The sequence below is a fragment of the Phaenicophaeus curvirostris genome, chromosome 11 (genome assembly GCF_032191515.1).
Source record: "Phaenicophaeus curvirostris isolate KB17595 chromosome 11, BPBGC_Pcur_1.0, whole genome shotgun sequence".
Lineage (NCBI taxonomy): Eukaryota > Metazoa > Chordata > Aves > Cuculiformes > Cuculidae > Phaenicophaeus > Phaenicophaeus curvirostris.
The window spans coordinates 10,727,647-10,751,238 of NC_091402.1; the positions used below are offsets into that span (position 1 = coordinate 10,727,647).

At 37.6% G+C, this 23,592-nt stretch overlaps 1 protein-coding gene across 2 annotated transcripts in view; it reads right to left on the minus strand.

Annotated features, from left to right (window-relative positions):
• The window catches only part of CNTN3 (contactin 3), a 57,362-nt gene that overhangs the window by 17,830 nt on the left and 15,940 nt on the right, over window positions 1-23,592 (minus strand). For both annotated transcript variants that reach the window (XM_069866014.1, XM_069866013.1), the window contains exons 5-8: window positions 15,367-15,503; window positions 12,977-13,106; window positions 11,667-11,817; window positions 1,033-1,160 (exon numbers count right to left, since the gene is read on the minus strand). In XM_069866014.1, coding sequence (XP_069722115.1) covers window positions 1,033-1,160; window positions 11,667-11,817; window positions 12,977-13,106; window positions 15,367-15,503 — 546 coding nt within the window. The remainder of the gene's footprint in view (window positions 1-1,032; window positions 1,161-11,666; window positions 11,818-12,976; window positions 13,107-15,366; window positions 15,504-23,592) is intronic.

Consider the following 23,592-nt stretch of genomic DNA (forward strand, 5'->3'; position numbering starts at 1 on the left):
AGCGAAAATCCACATGCACTGGGTATTTGCATCCACGTGTCACATAGAACGTAAATAGTGTCATTAAGAATAGCTGCTTGTTACTCCAGAATCATATTACTCAAGAAAAATTTGAAGTACTGTAAAAATAAAGTTTCTTTTTAAAATTCCTTTATATGATTTCCATTATTTATACATAAAGGTGCATGAATCATTTAGGAGGCACAGACTGAAAATGTGAAGCTATTAATACACTGAATAAAATAATTCTGTTTGAATCTATATAGGATATGTAAATAGTCCTGAGTTTGGAAAATCTTTCAGGTACTCCAGACTTTAAAAAAAAAACATAATGAGAAAAGACAGTCTTCAGCTAAGCTTCACAGACCACTTGCCCTTTTAATCCAGTATCTCAGACAGCAGCTAGGAATGGATGACTCAGAGGAAGGGACAAGAACCCTTTTAACAGCAATTATGTATACAATTCACTTTTGTAAGAATCTATATTTTACTGCCTGTGGAGTTTGTGAATGCTCCTACAGCTGGAGCTTCTGTGACATCTTCTTCCATTAGCAAATTGCATAGGGCTAAACAGATTGTGGACTGGAATATAAGATTACCTCAAGTATTTTCTAATGCAATGGTTGTTCCCCCAACAAATTAAAAAAAACCCCAAACAACAAGCTTAAAAGCGTAAGTGTATTATTTAGTATTTAGATAAACACAAAAGGGGAGGAAAGCAAACGAGAAAGGGGAGGAAAGGAAACAAGAAAGGGGAGGAAAGCGTTCAGAACTCCCTCATGTCGCAGAAGTACCTTGGTCAGAGAAAATACCTCAGTCTCTTTCCATTGAACTAATAAAAAACCTGTAACAAATATCCTTCTATCTTTCTATACTGTTAAATGTAACTTCTCATTCACTCTATTTTCCACCACATTTAGTGTTTTTTTCAAAAAGCAAACTCAGACTCCACATCGTTGCAGACTTGGGTGGCAAAGTTTGCAATTCAATTTCCATTACTTCACAGACGACCCACTGTTCCAGCTCACCTACCAGTTACTATTAAGTTTGTTGAGCCACTGGCTGTTCCAAACTGGTTTGTTGCCAAGCATGTGTAGCTTCCGGCATCAACTTTGGTCACATTGGCTATTCTTAGTCCTCCATCCCTTAATAACATGATTCTAAAAAAAAAACATGAAGAGATTTTAAAAGTTGCAGCATTGCTTTGTAGGCACGATGTTTCAGTACTGTTACCTTAGTTACAACAAACTACATCCATCACCAACCTGATGTATGAAAATTTTGCGCCTTACACTGAGAATCTTTAAGCCCATCCATACGTTACTCAGCATTTTGAACACCAGTAGAACTAATGTTTAAGGTATATATGTATGCATATGTATGTTTGTATGTTTATGTGTGTAAGAGAGAAACCCCACATCAGTCCTATCTTTTTTAGCTGCACCAACTGAAACTAGAAGAATGTTCAACTGTATTATGTGGTTTGCCTCATGCTGTCTTGCATGGTAACTTTGAAGTAACTGTGTATCATTATTGTGATGATGCAATAGGATTTTCCGTAAACAATCCACATTTTGCACTTCTCAGGAGTCATCGATACAAGCCTAGCACATCCTCCATTGAAGTAAAGAGCTCATCTGCACAACTAGAGTAGGATTCAGCCCACGAAAATACAAATTCAGTGTTTGTTTAGAAAGCAAACTGAGACTTCACACTGCTGCAGACTTCTGTCTCAGTTTATCACCTATGCTGAGTGGGAGCGACCTGCAGATACAGTACAGGCATGCTTTGTGGAAGTACTTGAAGGGAAGAAAGGTCCCTCTACCACACAAAAGCTCCACCAGCGAGAACCATAACTAACAGACGATAGCATGGAGCAAACCAGAAAGATGCTTTTAAGAGATGCAGACAAAAGACAACTTGTATTACTGATACAGACAGAAAACCAGCATCTCAACAGCAGATATGACATCCTAGACAGCAGGCACTGGAGGGATGTAAAGGTAAGGCTGGTTTGACTCCCCCTTTCCCTCTTTCTGGTTCTCCCATCTGTCATATCCTTATATGCAGGACCTTCTACCAGGTCCTCCCCGAGATAACCTGGAGCAACTATATAACTCACTGTACATAAAAATGTCCAGAATAATTAACAAAAAAATAAACTGCATTTTCCTGATATGCCTAATTCCATCTCTGATCACATCAATCCATTTCAAAGGCACCAAATGAACTGCAGCGAACCTATTCTGTCAGCTCCCTAAGCATCTTATCTAGCAGGTATTTTGGAAATGCCCCAAACACCCAAATCTAGCTACACAGAATCCACAGAGCAGCAAACAGTAGTAACACTCCAGGCGAATCTCTAACTGCATTAGTTGGAGCCCTACACAGTTGTCAAGAGTAAGCAGCAGCTGAGGAGGCAGCAAATGTCCTGGAACTTAACATTGCTATATTCCCTTTCTCAGAAAAGTCACGAGGATTTTGCTTTCTCACTTGCATTTACTTCATTATTAACCTCCTTCTTTATTCAGTGAAATATTAATTAAATACACACCCCTGCTGCACTTTTTATTATATAACATATTTGAGGCAAATTATTAATAGATTTAACAGATCTCAATCATTTGTCTCAGCTGAGATTCAGTTCTCTATAATTAAATACATATTTACAAGAAGTAGATAGAGATGTCCATTGTGTTAGGTGGGAATAGGGACCACTGCCTTTCACCTCAAAACTCGACCCAAGCATAAGATGCTCGCTTAAAAAGAACAGCTTCCTTGCTCTTCTGGCGTTCACATGCTGTATCTAACAGCTCAGTGTGAGCAATTCCCCATGTGAAACCCCACATGTGTTATGGTAGCTGATGAAGTATAATGCAAGTTTGAAATTGCAGCACCAGCTGCAGGGCAAGTCTGTTAAGACTTCTAGGACTAAAAAGCAGACACAGTTAAGACAAATCTGGTGAATGCACTTGCTTAGACTTACTTGCATTGCCAAAATAAAAGTTGGCCCATAAAAGGTATATGCTTCAGTAAGCTGCACTATCATTTATTATTTATGTTCATTTATAGTATAAATCATAGTGTTACAATGTTGGGGTTTTTTTAAAGCAATCCATCTGCATCCATATTTCAGAGAATAATTAAGTTGGTAAATAAGGGCAGCAAAACACGACTCTGGCTTTTGATGGGTTCAGTGATCTTATCCTTCATCCTTAACTTTTCTGATCCTCCCAAACCATGTTCACTAACCGCAGACCACAGCGTCGAAGTCCGCCGTGGCGCTGTAGTTATGCTGCTTTCCCTTAACAACAAGGTCACCCGATCCCCAAGGCGTCACGGAACCTGCATTTTAAGTGTCTGAAAGCAGAAGTCTGGATTCCTTCAACGGCTGCACTGATATTACACAGCTCTTTATAATGAAACATATTCTAGAAATAAACACAACTTTGAACCGTTTTTCTTCATCGGAATTGCATTTTATATTTTCTTCAAAAAAGGTGTTGCAGCACTCAACACTGCAGCTGAAATACATTTCCTTTGGGCAAATGGGATACAGCAACGAAATGAAAAGATTCAAATTATAAGTGATAACAACTCAACTTGTTAGAGTGACAAGCAAATGCCTCTTACTTAGGGGAGAAAAGTTATAAATAGAAAGTTTAATCATTTCTTGTCTGGAAGCAACTATCTTTGAATTGTCCAAAATACACTGAGGTATCAGAGCCAACGTGGCAGTGTTTGAGGCAGATTCATAAGGAGGGTGAGCTTCATCAGTGTCAGCAGAGCTGACCTCCCCAAGGCTTATTAACTTGTTTCAGACAATCTAAGTAATATTTCGCTGCCCTTTATATTAGATGGATTACTTATAACAATTAAATCTTACTGTATTGTTTATAGGTATGTTAAATATGTTACAGAAATGATTAATATATTTTATAGGCAATTATAATGACATCAATAAAAGGTGTTAAAATATATTAATTACAGTTGCGAGCAAGCTATCGAGTTGTTGGACTTTATAGCTACCTGTATATTTTGAAAGGCTCGTATTGTATCATCTACTTGAAGCCATTTCCAAGAGAAAAAAATGCAAAACCAAATAAAAACCCAACAGTGTTGACAAAGCCTGAGAACAAACACAGGGAAAAACAGGACTGATGTATAAACTATAAAATGTCTATTGGTTAATTACAACAAATTGCATTTAGAGTGCTCTGAGCTACCTGCAGGCCAAGCTTGCCTTCAATAATTAAGCAATAGGCTTATTAAAACCAAGATATAATTAAGAAACAAGTTTTTTCTCCAGGAAAAAAAAAAACAATTCTAGAAAGAAATTATTGTCAAAATCTTTAAAGGTAAATGAAAAAGAGGAAGGCTTCAAAACAGTTAATGCAGCGCAGCCTATGAAAACAGTAAACCCAGAAATAGCTCTACCTCTTTCTGCTGAAACATTAGACAAACTGAAGCTTTTAGTATACTTAGAATTATTAGATATTCACACACTGTGATAAAACAAATGTACTCTAGCTGGCCTGCTGCCAGGAAGCGATCTGGATCTCTAATACAAAAAAATAACACATTATTTGGTGTTCCCTGTATCTACAAGAGTTTTTTCCAATACACTTTCCTAAAGGCCAACAATTTTCAAAGTGAATTCCATTTTGAACAACCTCCATACCTTTGATGCACTGGCAAATAGCAGAAACTTTCAGCCTTGTAAAATAGAAATAATTGGTGGAATAATGCTTTGGCACATATCCATTTGCACAACGGAGACTGATTTAGGACCTGAGTGGTCATTGGATCAAAACATCCTTGGAAAAAACATCAGCTCTCATTAACTTCTGAGCAAAACTGTGGGTAATTAATCTTTGAGAAGATTCCTTTTTTCCAGTAGTCAAAGGGATGACATACCTCCCCCAACAAACCTACAACAGCCAAGTGTCATAACCATAGTCAAAGAGCACGGACATGAGTTAACAGAACTGGAAAAGGCACTAACAGACTTCAAGGTTCCTGACGTGAGAGTTCCACGCTGGTCTTTGTGTCCCACCCAAAATAAGAGCATGCATTTGGCCTTATAGATCTTACAGCCAGCTGAGGGACTTCAGTGGGGTTACAGTCTCCATCAATTCTGCCCAGACTGTCACGCTTTATGCATGACATTATAATTTACTACTAGTTACCTTAGTCATAACAGACCATGGTAAAATCCACCTGTGAAGCGAGTGCATGTACTTCTCATACTGATAAATTATTTTACTATTGTTACAGACTGCACCAAATTTTCTTATTTTCAGATATAGAAACAAATATCATCTGTGACTACAGGGCATGTGGTGCTCCAGGATGCCAATCTGAGATCTATCAACTTCAGTATCCGTGGTATAAGAGTATTCAAGCTAGTTTGCATTCACTAGCCCCATACCTACTTGCCCAGAGAAGTGGGACAGCATTATCTACAGGTTTGCAGTTTTGCTTTACTGACCAAAATCTCGTTAAATTTGGTGCCATACAACCACATACACATAACTAAGGGTCAGAATATGCCTCAGGATCCAAGACAAGGCTGCCGCTTGAAATTCACTTTTATTAATGAAATTGTTAATGAATGCAAATTTGCTCATCTTCCTGCAACAGTACTTTATTACCAAAATAACAGACATAATCAAGCTCAGTAACCACTGCCTTTTTTTTCAGGTTATTCAGCAGAAAAGCCAACTATTTTAGATCCTTATTGATATGATAATAAACATATTGCTTTCCAGATCATAACACTTCAGTACAAAGGAACAGAGGAAAAGTGGGTCAAAACTGCCTTTTTATATCTCAATCAAATTCCAACTAAATTAAACCAGATTAATTAACAAGAAAGTCAGCAAAAAAAAAAGAGCTCCTATTGAAGGACTGGTAAGTGAACGCACTGCTTTCTACATCACAGCATTTCAAACTGTAATGCGAAATGATATAAAAATACTTAATTCAAACTGAAGGGAAGATAAAACTAGTAACTGATACTTCTAAGAATTGTACAACACTTTATCAGGAATTATTTTCCTCGTTTCTTTCCCCCTTAATTTGACATCACTTTCCCACAGTAAAAGACGTTGTAACTAAAGACTTTTAAGAGAACTGCACTGGAATGTCTTTTAATGTAGTTAAAGTTTGCAGCATCTTTTTGTCTTTTTCTAGTCTTGGTAAATGTAGAAATATTTAGGGATAAAAGTGGATTTGTTTACAGGTGAAACAACACTCCTTATAATCTCAAAATCCCTCGTATTAATCTGTTTCCAGCTAGGTATTTGAGCCAGGAGCACAGGACCTACTACAGCCAACAAGCAGAAGCAGTCTAGTACTATATATCAATCAAAAATCATAGAACACTTAAAGGACTCTTTAAAGGAGTTATCTAGTTCTGTTTTTGATGAGTTAAACTAGTACCAAGTGTACTTAACCTTGGTTAAATGTCTAATCCTTCTTTCTTGAAGAATAAAAGAAAATGAAAAGCACATCTGTCTGGAGACAGAGGTGTCTCAGGATGGCTTTTCAATACAGGAGATGGTAGTTGAAGGCAACTACAGTTTGCACCCTCTGCTTTCTCTACCTGCAGACACTTGGGGCTATGGCCTGCTATCAGTAAAAGATGCTCCAGATTAATCTGAAATAAACAAAACCTAGTTGTGACTTAATGACTATATTTTGCTTCAGAGAAATTTTTTGAAGGCATTGTAATATGAGATAGTTGGCAAGGAACAGCCTGAGTAAGTACAAGCTGCTCCCAGCATGGTGGTACAAGCTAGAACCGTAATATGGGGTGAAAAATGCCCTCTGTTGGCTAATTGGCTACCCTCAGTACCTGATCTGGCAGTCATTAAAGACTAAAGAATTTTCACTAATTCTTGATTGTTAGGCTCATTACATCACTCAAAATTACTTATTTCCAAGTTCCAAAACTGCATTCTGGTGGAAGGTATATCTTCCTTCAATATCCAATTAATTTAATTCCTATTTTCTGTCTTCCCTGCTGCATGTTCTACAGTTACCCCTATGTTTTCACTTCTCTCTGTATTCCACTGCTCTATACTGTCTACCTCTCTCTATTCAAGATATTCTAAAAAAAAAAAAAAATCCAACAAAAAAACAGACACATATTTTGCAAAACTAACAAGAAACAAGGTTGTATTCTTCAATGTTAAGTGATTTCTCAGTCCAGAGCTCATGAATCCTTTATGAATTATATTTTCTTCCCTCCACAAGACAAATCACATTCAGCTCATTTAATTAAAATTTACTGAGTCATTATCCAAATCTTTTACATACTAAAAACCCGACACCATTTAAAAGTAAATTAAGAATACAAGCAACACTGCCATCAAAATGAAAATCTTTCAGGCTTTACTAAAGCAACATGGTCAGTACCTCCAGCAAAACACAGATTCTCTTACAACAGAATACTATGAATACATGGAAGTAATGGGAGTATTTGTGCTTAATTTTTAATATTCTAACAGGAATTTTCCTAAAACGTACAGATTGTATCCATGTTGCTCCATCTTATATGGCATTTTCAATTTTACAGCTGACACTAAGGACTAGTTCTACCCTCATGCTAAGCCATGTTTGGCCTCTGAGCTTCCCAGAAAGTCTTCTCACTTTAGATGAAATCCAAATTAGCATCGTCTAACCACAGTATCTCTACCAGAGTACTGGTGTAGCATGCTGGCACACCCTCAGGAGGGGACAGGCTCCAAAATCTGTGTACGTTTACATGGAAATCAAAACCACACTGACCCCATTCTCTACCAATGCTGAATAGCTCTACTACATCACAAGCAGACCTACCAAAATCAACAAGAACATGGTTTTAACTACTCAAGGGCAAACAGATTTGGGAAACCATACATGTATATATCCCTGTGGCAACTAGCGCAAGAGCTGTTCCCTTGCAGGAACTGACTTAAGGAGACAAAATAACTTGCTGCACTCTTTGAAGACTGTGATTTCCCTCTTGCTCTTTACAGGCAAATTATAATTGCCTGGCAGGAGGGGAGGGGGGAGCAGGGAATTGTCATTCTCCCTCTTACACCCAATCTCCCTCTGTCTCTCCTAAGGACTATCCTGTGAGCCTTAGTCCTACTGTAGGTCTGAGCTCACTCTGCCTCCCCTACCTCTCGTAGGTAAAGACACCATTGGATTTCCACGGCCAACATTACCCCTTTTGGGAACTCAATCCTCTCTTTTTCTGCAATTAAGAGAGTCACTCCCCCGAACAGACTTCTCCATTAGAAATGTAGTTAAAGGTTGAAAAATATACTACTAATTAGAAACACATTCCTGAATTGCAAGAACTGTAGAACTGCAAGAAATTCATGAATTGCAATTATTCATAGCAGACAGTAATGAACTCCTGTGCTCTCTGCAAAGAACTGCTTTTCTGCTTTTCTCTGAAGGGAATGTGCTTCATTTAGATTAATTCCAGATTACTGGGTTGTTACTGTGTTTCCTCTGTAGCCATTTACAGTGTGCTGTCAAAAACAGAGTAGGAGACACTTTGGACCAGGCTTTGCACTTTGCACATCTAAAAGCTGTAAGTTTTGTTTATAAATCTAAGCAGGCAGCATCACGTATTCTCCATACATTTTCAGAAACTGAACATTACTTTTTTAGCCTGGTACCATCAGCACAAATAGAATCGGTGGGTACTGCTTTTGAAGGGCAATCCAAAACGAGCACTAACACCAGATCTGATGCCTATTCAGACCAGATGTGATGCCTATCCATAGGAAGCTCACAAAGCAAGGCACGAGTTGTGGCTGGAATGCTGTTCTCCTGGCCATGTGTGAAGCCCTGCATGGTCCAGGCATGCCTTGAACCTCTGAATATCACGAATCAAACCTACACAGGTTATCTGAAAGTTGGTGACCGGCAGCTCCAAGAAGAGGGTGGCAGGTATGGGAATGATACCATTCTTCTTGCCTGCCTCTATGGAAATGGTGTGGGGACAAAACCTAAGAATTTTTTCTAAACGGAGAATACGAGGTGCTATGCATTTATGCACGCACTTTATAAAAGTGACCACAATAGTAATAACAATTAAGAATCATCGAACAGCAGCAGGTTTCACATGAGTTTTAGAGACTGTTGCAGCCCTGTGGTACGCTTATTTATCGATAAGATATTATGTCATTACAAGATGTTGGGAGGTTTCACACAGAAGAAAAAAACAACTAGGTTTATTTCGAATGAGATTTTGCTTGTTTGCTTGCAGGCATGCAGCCAGCTAGGGAGTCTGTGATACCCTGTCAAGCTCTGTAATGACAGATGCCTTATCTTCTACCATATTGCCACATTTGACAGCATTTAATAGCTGAACAAATAAGAACTATTGTGTTCTCTGTGAAGAAAAAGCCAGGGCTGCACACATCAAGATGACAGCAAGTGTCCAAACCTTTTGGGTACAAGGAGAGAACTCTAGCTACAATGCAGCAGGTGATAGTCTCAATCATAGCCCCCGAAATTTCTGACTGTTAGCATCTTCTGCATTTGGAAATTTCAAAACGAAACCATGATATGGTGTTTCATAGGAACAGTACTAGAAGAACGTCACCTGATTCAGAAATAGCTTCCTAATGATAGGCCAAGCTTTGTACAACGCAGCACAAAGTACTAGAGGAGCAGGGGTACATTCATGAAAGCATATTACACTGCCATGGCAATTTGCCTTCAGAAAAGAGAGTGTTCAGCTACCTCAGTTTCACACCTGGACTTGTGAAAACATCTGTGGTACCACTGTCCCTGAATTACCTGTCATTACAGGGTAAGACCAGTGCTGCAAGAGGAATATTCTCAGTTACCCTGTCCTCACTGCTCCCACACAAACACCGTGACTTTCTGTGGCTGTTGCTGTGACTACAGGCTACATCTAGCTCAGATATTCCAGTAACTAGGGGCAAAAAGGCTGACCTCAAGGCAGACTAAACTCCCAAATAGTTATTCTGCTTCTGAGTTTTTACAGCCAGCACTGAGTGCTAAAGTGCTGCAGCTGGAATGTCCTAAGCACCAAACTACCAAATTTCATGCTAAGTCAGATATGTAACTAATTACACCATTCATCCAAGGCTTTCCTTCCCTCCCCCTCTCAGTTCACTACCTGAAACTCCCAGTCAATGCAAATACTGAAATATAAACCAGAAAGCTTGAAAAGGTGGTAATCCCTAATGCTGGGGAGATGCAAAGCAAATAGCTGCTCCAGAGCAGGTACACTCTGTAGAGTTTGATTATACAATTTAATAAGTAGACTTGTGCAATTTTAGTTTATGACTAATTCAATAATGCTTTAATGGGTACTGCTAGAAAAAATGTTTACATGCTGCTGGAAGTCAATAGCTGAGCCTACATTCGAATCACAAACTCTCCACTGAGAATTACTAACAGCAAAACACGTTCACTATCATGTAAGCACTAAAGAAACAGCGGCCAACATTATCATTGCTATATAAAGTTCATGGTTGCTTGAATAGACACTGAAAGTCTATTTTCATATTCTTTTCCTGTTTTCATTTGAACAACATGCACATGAAATTAAGAATACATTTGAAAAAGTACGTTCATAATGAGCACACAACTCATTTTCTTTCACACAGCTCTTGGCTCTTTTTGAAATCATACAACCCTAACCTTTTTTTAGTCAAAGAACTGAGTACAGATCCATTGGTCATGCTTCTAATTATTTTCATTAACCATCCCTCATCTACCTCTACTATGTATTTCTGAGAGAAATGACCAACACAATATGCAGACAATGAATTGTAATGGTGCAACAAAATTTTAAAAGTTATTTTCTGTTCTGTCCCATACATATCACCAGTCTATTATTTAATTGATAACATCTACTGAATATTTACATCCACCTGTGCACATGGATGTTTGTATCACTTCCTTCAGTTTTCACAGTTAATTTACAACAAGTGGATACACGCAGTTCACTGTTTTGCTTTTTGTTTCCAAAGAACATTACACATTTGCCAATATTGATTTTCATCTCACCATTCAGCTCCAGTGTTTGGTTTTATGAGGTCCCTCTTGCAATCATCTGGAAAGCCTTGCAAAATTGTGTGTGTGTGTGTGTCACGTACAATTCTGAGTCATCTTTCTAAAAACTTTTCCCATATAAACAAACACAGTACTAGAACCATAAAAACAAAAGTAATAAAACAGTAAGAGTGCTATTCCCAATTATTAAGTTTTGCCAACTACAATTTTTTTCTTTTAAAACCTCTTTTTATCTCTCAGCCACATTATCACTACAGCTGTAATACATGTCATCCACCTCCTTGCTAGCGTTTTCAGAGTATTTTGTTGAAGGCTTTTGGTTAATGTTTTATAAGCTTTGCGTTTTCAGTTTTCTATCTGTATCTGCTTCTCTCTAAATCAGGCCAAACTCCACATTAAACTGAAAACAAAAGCTGGCCCTCGACCTTGGAGAAAGCTATATGCGTGCACTCTTAGTACTGAGATATAATGACAATTAAAACCAAGCAAACAACCCCCTCAGCTAGACAGACTTCAGGGAGACTCCGTACGTACAGAACAGACTACTTCACAAAATGACATAAGCAAACTTTTGGTAAGATTAAAATAAGTAAACCAATGCAACTCGATACCTTCCATTTTCCTGTAGCTGCTCACCTCCCTTCTTCCAGGAACATTTGGCCTTAGGGGAAGCTTTGGGCTTGCATTCAAAATCAACTGTGCTGCCTATTTGAACCTGGATCAGTTTCTTCATTGGATTCTTGGAAAAATCTGGAGCAGAAGCTAAACCAGAGGAGATTGCAATGGTGAAATAAAGCACCTTTAATTACATTAATGATACTACTATGTAGCACTTATATGACACTTCTCAGATTCCAAATGTAATTAAAACTATGAATTATTTAGTTCAAATGGATCTTCTATTGGACAATTATGCCTTTCTTCCCCTTATACTGGCACAAAAGTGAAGGACTCAATTGTGCAGAGCACATCACCTAACAAAGCATGCCCAGAAGATCTCACCACCTTTATCTGGGCTGAAGCTCAGTGAACCCAATGAGCATTATGCACATGCCTAACTTTATGATTTGCAGAATGTAAGTGTACATGATTTATCCAAGTCCAAGGACAACAGTCAACACCAGCAGTCTCATTAAAAATCCAGGAACTGGTTGGTTGCTAGTTTTGCATCAGATTGGATATGTTAGATGACATAAAAGTACAGTGAAGCTCATTCCAAATGGGTATAGCCTGCATTAGGTACCACTTTAGAACAGCCACATGGCTTCTATCCATACAATTCTGAACTTTGAGAGGAAATTCAGTATTTTAGGAGATTGCGTCTGAAGGAGCAGCCTGCTGACTGACTGGAACCTTAACAACAAAAAGTAAATAACTCAAGTCTCCAAAACAGCCTGTTTTTTACAGGCTTAGTTTTCACAGAATCAAACAAAGGGCTGTCACTATTTTTTACTCAAGCACATGCCATCTGAATGACTGAATGACAATCCTTTGTCCCCTTGATCTAGCAAGGTCGCACATAAGAGCATCCTATTGCTTTTAAACAGCAGGGATCCCTGAGGAGCACTGGAGCGTGGTGCAGGAGGTGAGTGCAGCTGACTGATGTGCTGAGCCAGTGCTGCCTCCAGACCACACCAGCAGTTTTAATCTTCAGGCCTGTGTCCAAGCCCCCATCTCTCTCTTACCCTAATTAAAAATTTAGCTGTGTTCTGTTTTAAAGCAATGAATGACTGGACTGCAAATCCTCTGGAAGCAGATGAGTCAACTCCTCAGCACTGCAGATAAAAACATACCAGGTCTATGAAAATGTTTATTGTGTGAGTTAAATCTGATATTATGATGAGGTGGAATATGACCCAGGTGGAGGGTGTGTAGAGAAGGAGAACGGGGTTTGTGTTTTAGTGAAAAAGGAAAATCTTACCTATAACCTTGAGCTCAGCACTCGAATAGATGACACCATGTTTATTTTCAGCTATGCATTGGTATCTGCCAGAATCTGTCAGATTTAGATTTGATATTGTAAGTGCACCATTTTCAATTTGGATCCTCCCCTGAATATTAAGAAAAATATCTTTATTGATGAACCATTTGCTGTGAAAAAATTAAAGTAATTAAGAAATAGGAGAGCATAAATATAAAATATAGCAGGGTAAGTATAAAAGCATAATCTTGAGAGCGGTTTTAAAATAAGTGACATGACTGTACCATGTTATGGCAACAGTGATCAAATAGGGAGACTTGTCAACACAGTGTATAAAACATATTCTTCAAACTTGCTCAGTTTCACAGAGGTTTTCTAATCTCAAATAGCCTCATATTCCCCCAGAAATATGACAAAATCATAGTTGGCTTCTCACGACAGACCAGAGTGTCCAAACTACACAGATGGCACTGGCATTTCATGCTATTTAGAGATTTCACACATGCCATTTGCTAATGAGTTCTCTGTAATACTATGCAGAAAAAAATTCCAAGAGTCTTTAAGTGGAAGACACACATTTAAGTGCCTTAGAGCTGACAAAGCTACTCAAGTATAGGGATCTTCTCACTTTGCTTATTTTCAGGAAGCTATATGAATTCCAGTAAGTGACTAATTTGAAGGATGGCATGACTGGAACTGGTGAGAAAAGGAACCAGTGGCAAATATAAACCCAAAGGAGTCTCTTCCTTAGTGGGAAATCAGAGAAACAAGTTTGAACCAAAAGAACAAATTATTTGCTCATAAACATTTTCTGGGGTTGTTTTGAGCAGAAGTGCCTAACAAGTGATGTGGATGTGCCTCAGCAGCCTTCCCTTAAGGGCATGTACTTAGAGGTGGCCCCACTGCAGGGTGACTCCAGCTATCTATAGGCAGCCATAAGAGATCTGCTCAGCTTCTTCCTTGACAGGTCTCTTCCCAGTTTATTGCAAGGTGCTCAGCCAGTTAGACTATGCGTAAAACCCCAAAGAGGAACAAGTCTAAGTCTCCATTGTTTTCATCCTCTCTCTAGCATCCCAAGCTGCTTTTCTTACTCTTCCTATCAGGAAATTCGTATCTGGAGAATTGGAGCTAAGCAGAACAAATCCAGCAGATTTTTGTGGAGGAGACCCAGCACGAAGACGAATTATTGCAGCAAAGGAGCTGAAGACAACTAATCACAATGTCAAGGGAACTCCTCTTCTGATGGCTGCTCAGCACCAGCTTTTGAAGAGTTTGTGCTACAGTTGACAATCCTTAAATGCTTCCAGAGTGAGCCTTGCTTACGGCCTTACGCTATTTTAAAAGGCAGGACACCAACACTCAAAAGGGGAGAAATGGGAAGACTGAATAAGAGGAGGTCTTTTTGTCCTTACTGAGGTAAAAAAGCGCATTAGCTTAGTGACATTGTGTGAGATGGTAACAATGCTCTTAAATCACTGAGATGAGATTTTGTACTCCCTCACTTAACCTGTCCACAAAACACTGCCGTTTCTTTTAGTGAGCATATAACTACAGCACTCCAAATAGTAAGAAATGTTTTTCAGTGCCTAGATCATTTTTCATAGCCATCCACTGAATTCACTTGAGCAGCTGCTTGCTCTTTTTCAACTGTAGATGCCAACATTGAGCACAACTCATTGGCCAGGGGCAAAATAACCTTCCTGCAATGGGACAGTGCCCATAGTTTACATTCCTGACTACTTGAGCTAGGCAGTTTTCCCAATGACGCAGTGAGATTTCAAATCAATATGGGTAACATGGTTTTCTGCACTTCTGATCTGGGAAACCAAGCATCTCACCTTCTAAGTAAAAGTACTTTTCCATGTCACCAAATGCATTACTTTCCATTAACTTAATATAATAATTGTACTACAACAAATACCTATGTTACTTGCTGTTTGTATTTCAATCTTTGCATCAAGTAATGGTGCATTCCGAAATTTTAGAATTTTTGTCTTTCTTAAGAAGTTTGAAAAGGTTTTCTAACTGCCTTTAATCAAATGTCAATGGCAAGTATAACAAAGTAATTTTAAGTTCTCTATCCCTTATTTGCGGTTGTTAAAATAAAACGTTAACTTTCTTCTCCAGTCTTTCCTTAAATATTTATTTGTATGGTTTTATCACTGCTTTAAAATCTCCTTTCGGCAGGGATGTTTTGGTACAACATAATTTGTCTGTGTTCCTGGTAGTGCATATTTTTTAAGTTTCCATCTGGATGCTCTTGACAAACATATGAAAAACAGCATCAAATATTTGTCATGACTAATTACATGGACTTTTCTAAACAGTCATAGTTATATGAAGTACTGTTAATTTTGCAGAGCACCACCTTTTTCAAAACAGAATGTTACCTCTGTCAACAGTTGGTCTCCATTTTTCAGCCACCTATAAGATGGTTTGGGCTTTCCACTTGCTCTGCAGTCCCAGTATAAGGTGTCCTCTACTGCAACTTCAATATCTTTTATTGTCTGGATCCAGTGGGGTTTTGCTGCAGATTAAATACACATCAGCAAGTAAGACCCTAAGAAGTTATTGTTCTGCATGTGAATCAAAGGGTTAATTTGCACAGCAGTGATCTGTGGACTGGTTTGTACCACCAGAGATTCTCAGTGGTTCTGCTTCAACTCACCTAATGAAAGAAATTACTCACTCTTCCTTTTATACATTTTTATTACTAGGAGCAAACCAAAAGAAAATTGAGATTACAGACCACTAAAGCCGAACTAGTGAAACCAAAATGAAAATCAGTAATGCTTAAACAACAAAACTTTGAAATTGAGCTAAATGTAAGATAAAGAAATTAGCGGTGATACTGGAATTAAATAATTGATGTAGCTAAATCATCAAATTAATACTGAACAGAATCCTTTAAGTCCTAAAAATAATGCAATGGTACGTCAGCCTTAGTTCTAAATACCATTTGAATTGTTTTCTAATGCTAATCAGTACTTAACCGGATGAATACATGGATATATGAGACCGTTTTTGAAAGCATTAGTCTTAGCACAGCACTTGGATGATGCAAACCAGAACATGGCCTTAAAAAAGTCCATAAAGGTCACAGATTTTTGAACAAACTGTCAATGTAGTAATACCATCCATACTTCAGAATTACCTAAAATACATTTAAAAATGTAGAGACAGAATTTAAAACAACTGTTAAAGCTTTTATAAGGTGTTAAAAAAAAAAAAAAAGCTTGCTTGGCAAATAAACACCATTGCATGACAACAGCAGTTTATTCCTTTTTTGCTGTTTCATACAACAGCACAGCAATATTTTACAGCTAATTTTGGTGAATTTTCTTTTAATACGTTCAATTTACTAGAAAGTTTATAATCTCAATACATACTGTTTCTCCAAGAAAAGATAAATTCTGGACACTGCATATGGAGAAAACAGATAAAAAGTAGGATGATAACTGGTTGCAAGTATACAGCTAAGGGCCAAAGAATTTCTGGAGTCAATTCAATTACCTTAAAGGCTTTCTGAAATTGATACCTTAGGATCATAAAACTCTCATATCAAAACACCTAGAAAGAAAAAAGTAGCTGGTGGTACAGGAAAATATTATTTAATATATGAGTTTTGGAAACACAGAAGGTCAGATTAATTCCTGTTGAACTACCTACTACAATGGAGTTACATTAGCAATTAATTCAGACCAGGGAAATTAATGACTGGCCTGTGGCCACAAGGGAAGTCTATAGCACAGCTGAGAGCTGAACCTGCTCCACTGCCACAGGCACAAGACCAACAGACCAACATTTGGACGAGGGTTGTTATTAATTTAATTTAAAAAGATATATTCTTTGCTAGCATACCAATTTTTTTTCTATCATACAATCTGCAACACAGTGATAAGATCTTAACATGATCATGTACGGCACCATACTTTTATGATAACAAAGATTAATACCATTTATGATTTATGTATACATACTTAGGATTAACTTCTCACGGAAGAACATACTACAATGCGTTCACTGAGGTATTAATTTAGGAGGTTTTGGAATTCAGCCAATATTTGCTGACAGTGAAAGCTTCTGTTGATTCTTTTGTTTTCCACATCTCTTTTACCCTTTGAGGATTAACGACTTTCACTGATTTGGGAATGACATATTACATACACTCTCTTTAATAAAGAGGAGCTTTAAAAGACAGGATAACCTGGTTTCCACATCACACAAATGCACTATCTTACATTAATTTTAGTTAAATCTTGACAGTTAATGTTAACAACACTGGAGTTCAAGAAAGAGCCACTGCTTTATCACACATTGTCATTTGGCATATTTGGCCCACAAGTGTCAAGGGGATGAAAGTTCAGGACTCCATGCTGGAATGTTTCCTGCACTTTGCGTACCTAAATATTTATGCTACAAGCAACAGCGCATGAATTATTTAAAGATCCATACATGTGCAATATTTCACATCTGCTGCACATCTACACTTGAAAATGTCATGTCACAGTGTCCATCAGAGGATTTCCCAAGTCTCCACAGCAGACATGATAAACAGGGTCTTTTTGGAAAGCATGAAAGCAAGACAACGATTCAAACCAGAAATGAACAGAATAGAGCTGCCTAGGCCACAACGTGAGAAATTTATGGTGCTTGTTCATTCGCAAGAGAGTGTTGATGTAGACTTTAGTGATTTTCTCAGAGAAGAAATTGTTGTTGTTTTTCTTTTCAAATTACTGATGAAGGCATTCAGCACAAAGAAAAATATCCTGTTCAATCTGCCACATCTCAAAGTCTTCAAAAGTGGCTGTAAAACTACTAAAAACTCTTCGAAAAAGAGCAATTTGACTAACCAGTTCAAAACTGAAAAAGTAGCTAACCAGAGGCAATTCTAGCTGGGAATATTCCACTTAATACTCTGAATCTTGGTAAAGATAGGCACACTGCAGCAGCTGAGAAAAGTGCAGAGAGAAGGTCATACATCTTGTCATATCACATAGCTATATACACCTACATATCCTTTCACGAAATAGGCACGACTTTCCAGGTTCAACACTGTCCCTTTTTATTAAGCTCTGCCTGACTGTACCTAGGTGATTCTTAATACACAGCTTTATTCCTTCTGTGGTCTTATCCCATCACAACATCTGCGCTCCTGAAGGAAGATTTGGTAACAAAACCTCATTCTCTCGTGGAGCTTCTGCATTGATTTGGTTCTTCCTGAGGAGACACCGATCCTTCCTCTTTAAGCAAGGAGAGCAACATAATTTAATTGAGATGGAAAAAAAAAAAAGATGATGTCACGTAAGTTGAGAGTTTGGAAGTTAATTTTAATGGAGATTGTAGTGCAGGGTTTGAGACTGTGACAGGAATCCCTATTGTGTGATAATATTAAGAACACTTCGGAACTTGCTGTGCAATCTTCATGAAAGATTCATATACAGTTCCCTTAGGAAAAAATCCTTGTAGGTAACTGATTTTGTAAAGAAGATTGGCTGTCAGCCTTGTAGTCGGGCACACCAGCCTGCATTTTGCTTCACTTGCTTTTGCCTAAAATATTCCTCGCAATATTCATGGTCCCAGAGGCAAGGAGTGATACAAGTGTATAACTTAAAAAAAATTCATCCCACTAAGAGGACTTGGCCACCTTTATTATGGTGGCTACAATCACTCTTTTCTCCCAGCTAACTAAGCCAGGTAAGACTTCCTGAAGAAAAACACTGTTGCTTCATTGCACTGTAGGGCCTGTAAGCCAAATGAAAGGAAGAACCAGTTTTTTAGACTTCTAAGAAACCCTTTGCAATGACTTTTCTACGGCTGGATATGAATGAAGACCAACTGCAATGAGTGACTGTGGCAAAGCTCCTGGAAGCAATGCCTGAAAAATCTCACACTTTTCAGAACCTTTGCCAAGATCTAATTTGCAAATTATTTGTGGGATACCATGAACCATGTATGTCAACATCTATTTTTAGATATGATTTCCTTCAGAGTAGGAGCCTCCAACAAAAATCTCCTTTTAATTCTATAAGCTATAGGAATAGCATGAAAGAAAGGCAGAGCTTCAGGCTCATGACTTTTGTCCAGGCACTGTGGTCTCCCAGAGAGTACTGAGGTCTCCTGTGACTCTGCTTGGATGCAGAAGACTACGGGAAGCTCTTCTAGGACAGTCCCTAAATGGGGCTTGCACATAAGTTGAAGTCTGCTTATACACGTGTTTTACTTACAAATTTACAGTATGACAGCTAGGCTGGAAATCTCCTTTGAAAATACCTTTGGATAGCTCAGCAGCTGGGCAATAAATCAGAGACAAAAGGAACTTTTCATAGTTCAAAAGAAAGCAGCTATGAAGAATTCTGATGAAAAAAAAACCAGAAGAATGTAACCTTCCTTTTTCTAGGTAGTATACTTGAAAGTCAGGCTACGACATGCACAATGATGCCTACTGTAGTGATGAACCCTATTGTTGTTGTTTTTTTTTTCAAACTCCAAGTGACTTGAAGCATGAATAACTTTCCTCTGATGTAACAACTGGGTCTTGAGAACCATTTCTGAAAATGTCCATTATTTGGCTTCCATTCAAAAAATAAAAGATGCTCTCAAGCAACAGGCAACTGCTACATCATTATATAAAGTTTTATGTAAACAAATACTAAAATCTTTAAAAAACATCAAAAAATTGTTTCCGTAGTGCAGCAATTAAATTATTAGATGGTATCGAGAATTAAACACTAGGTTGATCCAACTCAGCAACTCCCTGATATTATTTAGTCATTTACAGATTTGTAGTTCATGGTTTGAAGACATCTCTATGAACAAGATAGTCAGGTTATTAAAGTAAAGCTTTAAATAGTGAGGCTCTTCGACATACATAAATAATGTAGTTTCAGTATAAATTTGGTGGCACAATATTACCAAAGTATTTAATAAAATATAAAAGTATACTTTTACATACTAAAAAATTATATAGATTGTATGTATTACTGGGGAGTTTGTTATCACAGACCACCACTGCAGAGCAAAATGAGAACAGAAGCATAATTTTTTTTTCTCCCTGTTAAACATTTTACTTCAGTACTGTCGAGCTCAAGTTCTGTTAAATCAGCATGTGCTAATTAAGAATACATTCTCTTCAATTATACTTTAAATTAATTGCTTTATGTATCTCTACCATGTTACATGTTTAATTGTATCTTAAAATATAAAAAGGTAATTGTTCCATCTCTTCTCATTTTTCAATGCTATGAAATGTCTCCATGGATTCTTTCTTCTTCTATTCTGTCTTTATGGAAAAGGCCAATAGCAATGACAAATAAATATACTAATAAAGGGAAAGCAAACTATTTATACATTTAAGTTTTATATTAAATCAAAGTCAGATAATCTTGCCCTATTTTTAGCACATTCTGAACTCCCATGAGGAGAAAAACTGTCATTAACGAATGCTGGAACTGTACAAAGTACAAAAACCTGAACATTAGATGTTGGGCTTTTCTTGATAAAATCCTTGATAAGAAAAAAGATTAATAGTCTTTTAGTAATGTTTTGAAAGAACCCAAAATAGCTGTTTTAGAGTATCTATTTTAATTATCGACTTCAACTATGCCTTAAGACTTATATTTAAAACTCACAATGAAATTAGAAAAAACAGACTCCTTTTAGTTTTCATAAAGAGAGTCACAGATGTGCACAGAATTTCTAAACCAAATTTATGAGCATTTTTGAGAAAACTACTACGGATACAATTAAAGCTGAGCCTGTGTTCAAGTGCTTTGTGATTTCAAGACTATAATTCATTACTGGAAGAAGAGGCAGGATAGCACAGGAAATATAACTCATTTTCTTTTTTAAAACAAAGCATTTATGCATTGAAAAACCCAATTTCCAGAACTCAAATTTTACAGTTTCAGCTCATAAAACAAAGCAGGGGAATAAGAGTGTTTTGTTTCATAGCAGAACCATGAAATATTTCAAGCTTTTGTTTAGGACTAGCTTTATGCTTCATTTACAAAGAATCTTTAAAATCTGCAAAGAAAGAAAAACCTTCTACTTTTCAGTCAAATGGAAGATTTTGGTCTGCTTTTTTTTTTTCCTGTATAGATTTATTTTTCACATTATTTCACTAAGACAACTTAGAACATGTAAACCCCAATTCTTCTTATACTCCTTCTTGGGTAAGCCAGAAACATGCTTTGTTCTTCTGAGGAGCAACAAAATAATACTTTTCACTATTGAAATTTGTAGACATAAACATTAGTAGACATATATTACTCTTCTACCAATAAAACTTAACAGCAGCCAACATACACAAACATTACCACATAGGTTTGACCCATCTTTGCCAAAGTTGGTACTCGTTGGCAGATGGATGGTTTTTATTCTAAGTCTTTGGTATACTGCATTAATTTCTCCAAAATCCTCACCTGCTTCTAAAACAACTTCCTTAAATATTGATATTTCATTGGAAGACCGAGTGGCATATGGTTAGATTTCTTCACTGGACAGATTTCTGAGCTTTAATATCAGAGTGGAAAGCCATCAGAAGATATTATCTTCAGTTACATAACATTATTAATCTAAAACCAGAATTAAAATCCTTCAAATTATCAAAAAGTGTTAAAAAGATCCTCTCCTGAGCACAGACTAGTTGGCATTCTATTGCAACAACAAAGCAAGTAAACAAAATAAGAAAAATTACTTAAATCTACTTAATTCTGCAGAATGGGTTTCATTAAGCAGAATAAATTAAATGAAACAGTTGGAGTGCCATTAATGTCATTACAGGTCTCATTATTCTTTTTATGCTAAACCTCCATATTAGGGATGAATCTAATATGGGAAGACATTTATACTGGAATATGAACTCTATTTGATGGTTCAAATCCTTTCCTGGATTTGTAAAGAAAATATTCACACTGATTTTTTTAATTTCAGGAGGTGATTAACTGCAGACAGCACATTTTGACCATGGGCAAATCCTGTATGACTGACTTAGTGCCTTTATATGATGGGGTAACCACAGCAGTGGACATGGGTAAACCAACGGATGTGATCTATCTAGACTTCCGTAAAGCCTTTGACACAGTCCCCCACAACATCCTTCTCTAAATTGGAGAGATATGGGTTTGATGGGTGGATGGTACGGTGGATAAGAAACTGGTTGGATGGTTGCATTCAAAGAGTAGTGGTCAATGGCTCAAAGTCCAGATGGAGATCTGTGACAAGTAGTGTCTGTACCGGGATAGGTGCTGTTTAGTATCTTCATCAACAATATTGACAGCAAAATTGAGTGCACTCTCAGCAAGTCTGTGGATGACACAAGCTGAGTGGTGTAGTTGCCACACTGGAAGGATGGAAGCCATCCAAAGGGACCTGGACAGGCTGGAGAACTTCATGAGGTTCAACAGGGCCAAGTGCAAGGTCCTGCACTTGGGTCAGGGCAATCCCCGATTTCAGTACATGATGAAGGATGGCATGATTGAGAGCAGCCTTCAAGAGAATGACATGGGGGTGCTGGTCAATGAGAAGCTCGACATGAGCCAGCAATGTGCCCTTGTAGCCCAGAAGGCCAACTGTATCCTGGGCTGCATCAAGAGAAGTGCGGCCAGCAGGTCAAGGGAGATGATTCTGCCCCTCTATTCCTTTCTTGTGAGACTTCATCTGGAGTATTGTGTCCAGTTCTGGAATCCTCAACATAAGGAGGATATGGAACTGTTGGAACGGATCCAGAGAAGGGCTACAAAGATGATCTACTCTATTTTGTACATAGTTTATATTGACATGTCTTACAACTGCCCTGATTTAAAACTAGAGTAGGAATACTAAGCCAAACTGATGTACACACCACATCTTGTTTGAAACTTTTCAAGCAGCTAACAGAAGTCACTTTATAAAATCAAAAGCATAGTGCCAAGTTGGAAATGACAGATGACACTGTTATATGAAGCATCTTCGGTCTTTTGCCCTACGTCACTCAAAAGATTTCTCAAAAGTCATAATTACAACTAGTGTATGGAAAGTTCAGGTTGCTCAAAGTCCCTCATCCAACCTAACCTTTAACACTTCCAATGATGGGGCACTGATTCAGGGTAACTATTAAGTTGGAAGCTGAGGTGGGAAGAGATCTCTTTTTCTTCTTCCTTATGAAATGTGTTGTGCCTTAAACTAAAATCTTCATTTACAAAAGTCTACATTGCAGCTATCCTTGTGTTCTAACAGCAGGTTCCTATCTAAAAGCAGTGACTGGAAAGAACACTTGCTCAAAGTTGCACCGTAGCAATGCTTTATACTTTCTTATACAACTAAAAAAAAAAAACCAAACAAACTTTCCTCAAATATTCTTACATGAGGAATAGCATTCCAAAGCACAATCTGAAACACTCTTTAAATTGCCATTTACCTAAAGAAAATTATATTTGCTGAGATCTGGCTTTAACAAAAATTGTCAATTACCACTTTGTTGCAAATCACTCTAGCTTTAAAACACCACCAATGTGCTTTGCCAATATTCATTTCACTCTATACCCTTACATGCACAAGAGACTCTCTCTGTTTCCAGCTATTAAATTTAGTATTATTTCATTTCCTATACTAGATTACATTCTCTCATTTATTTA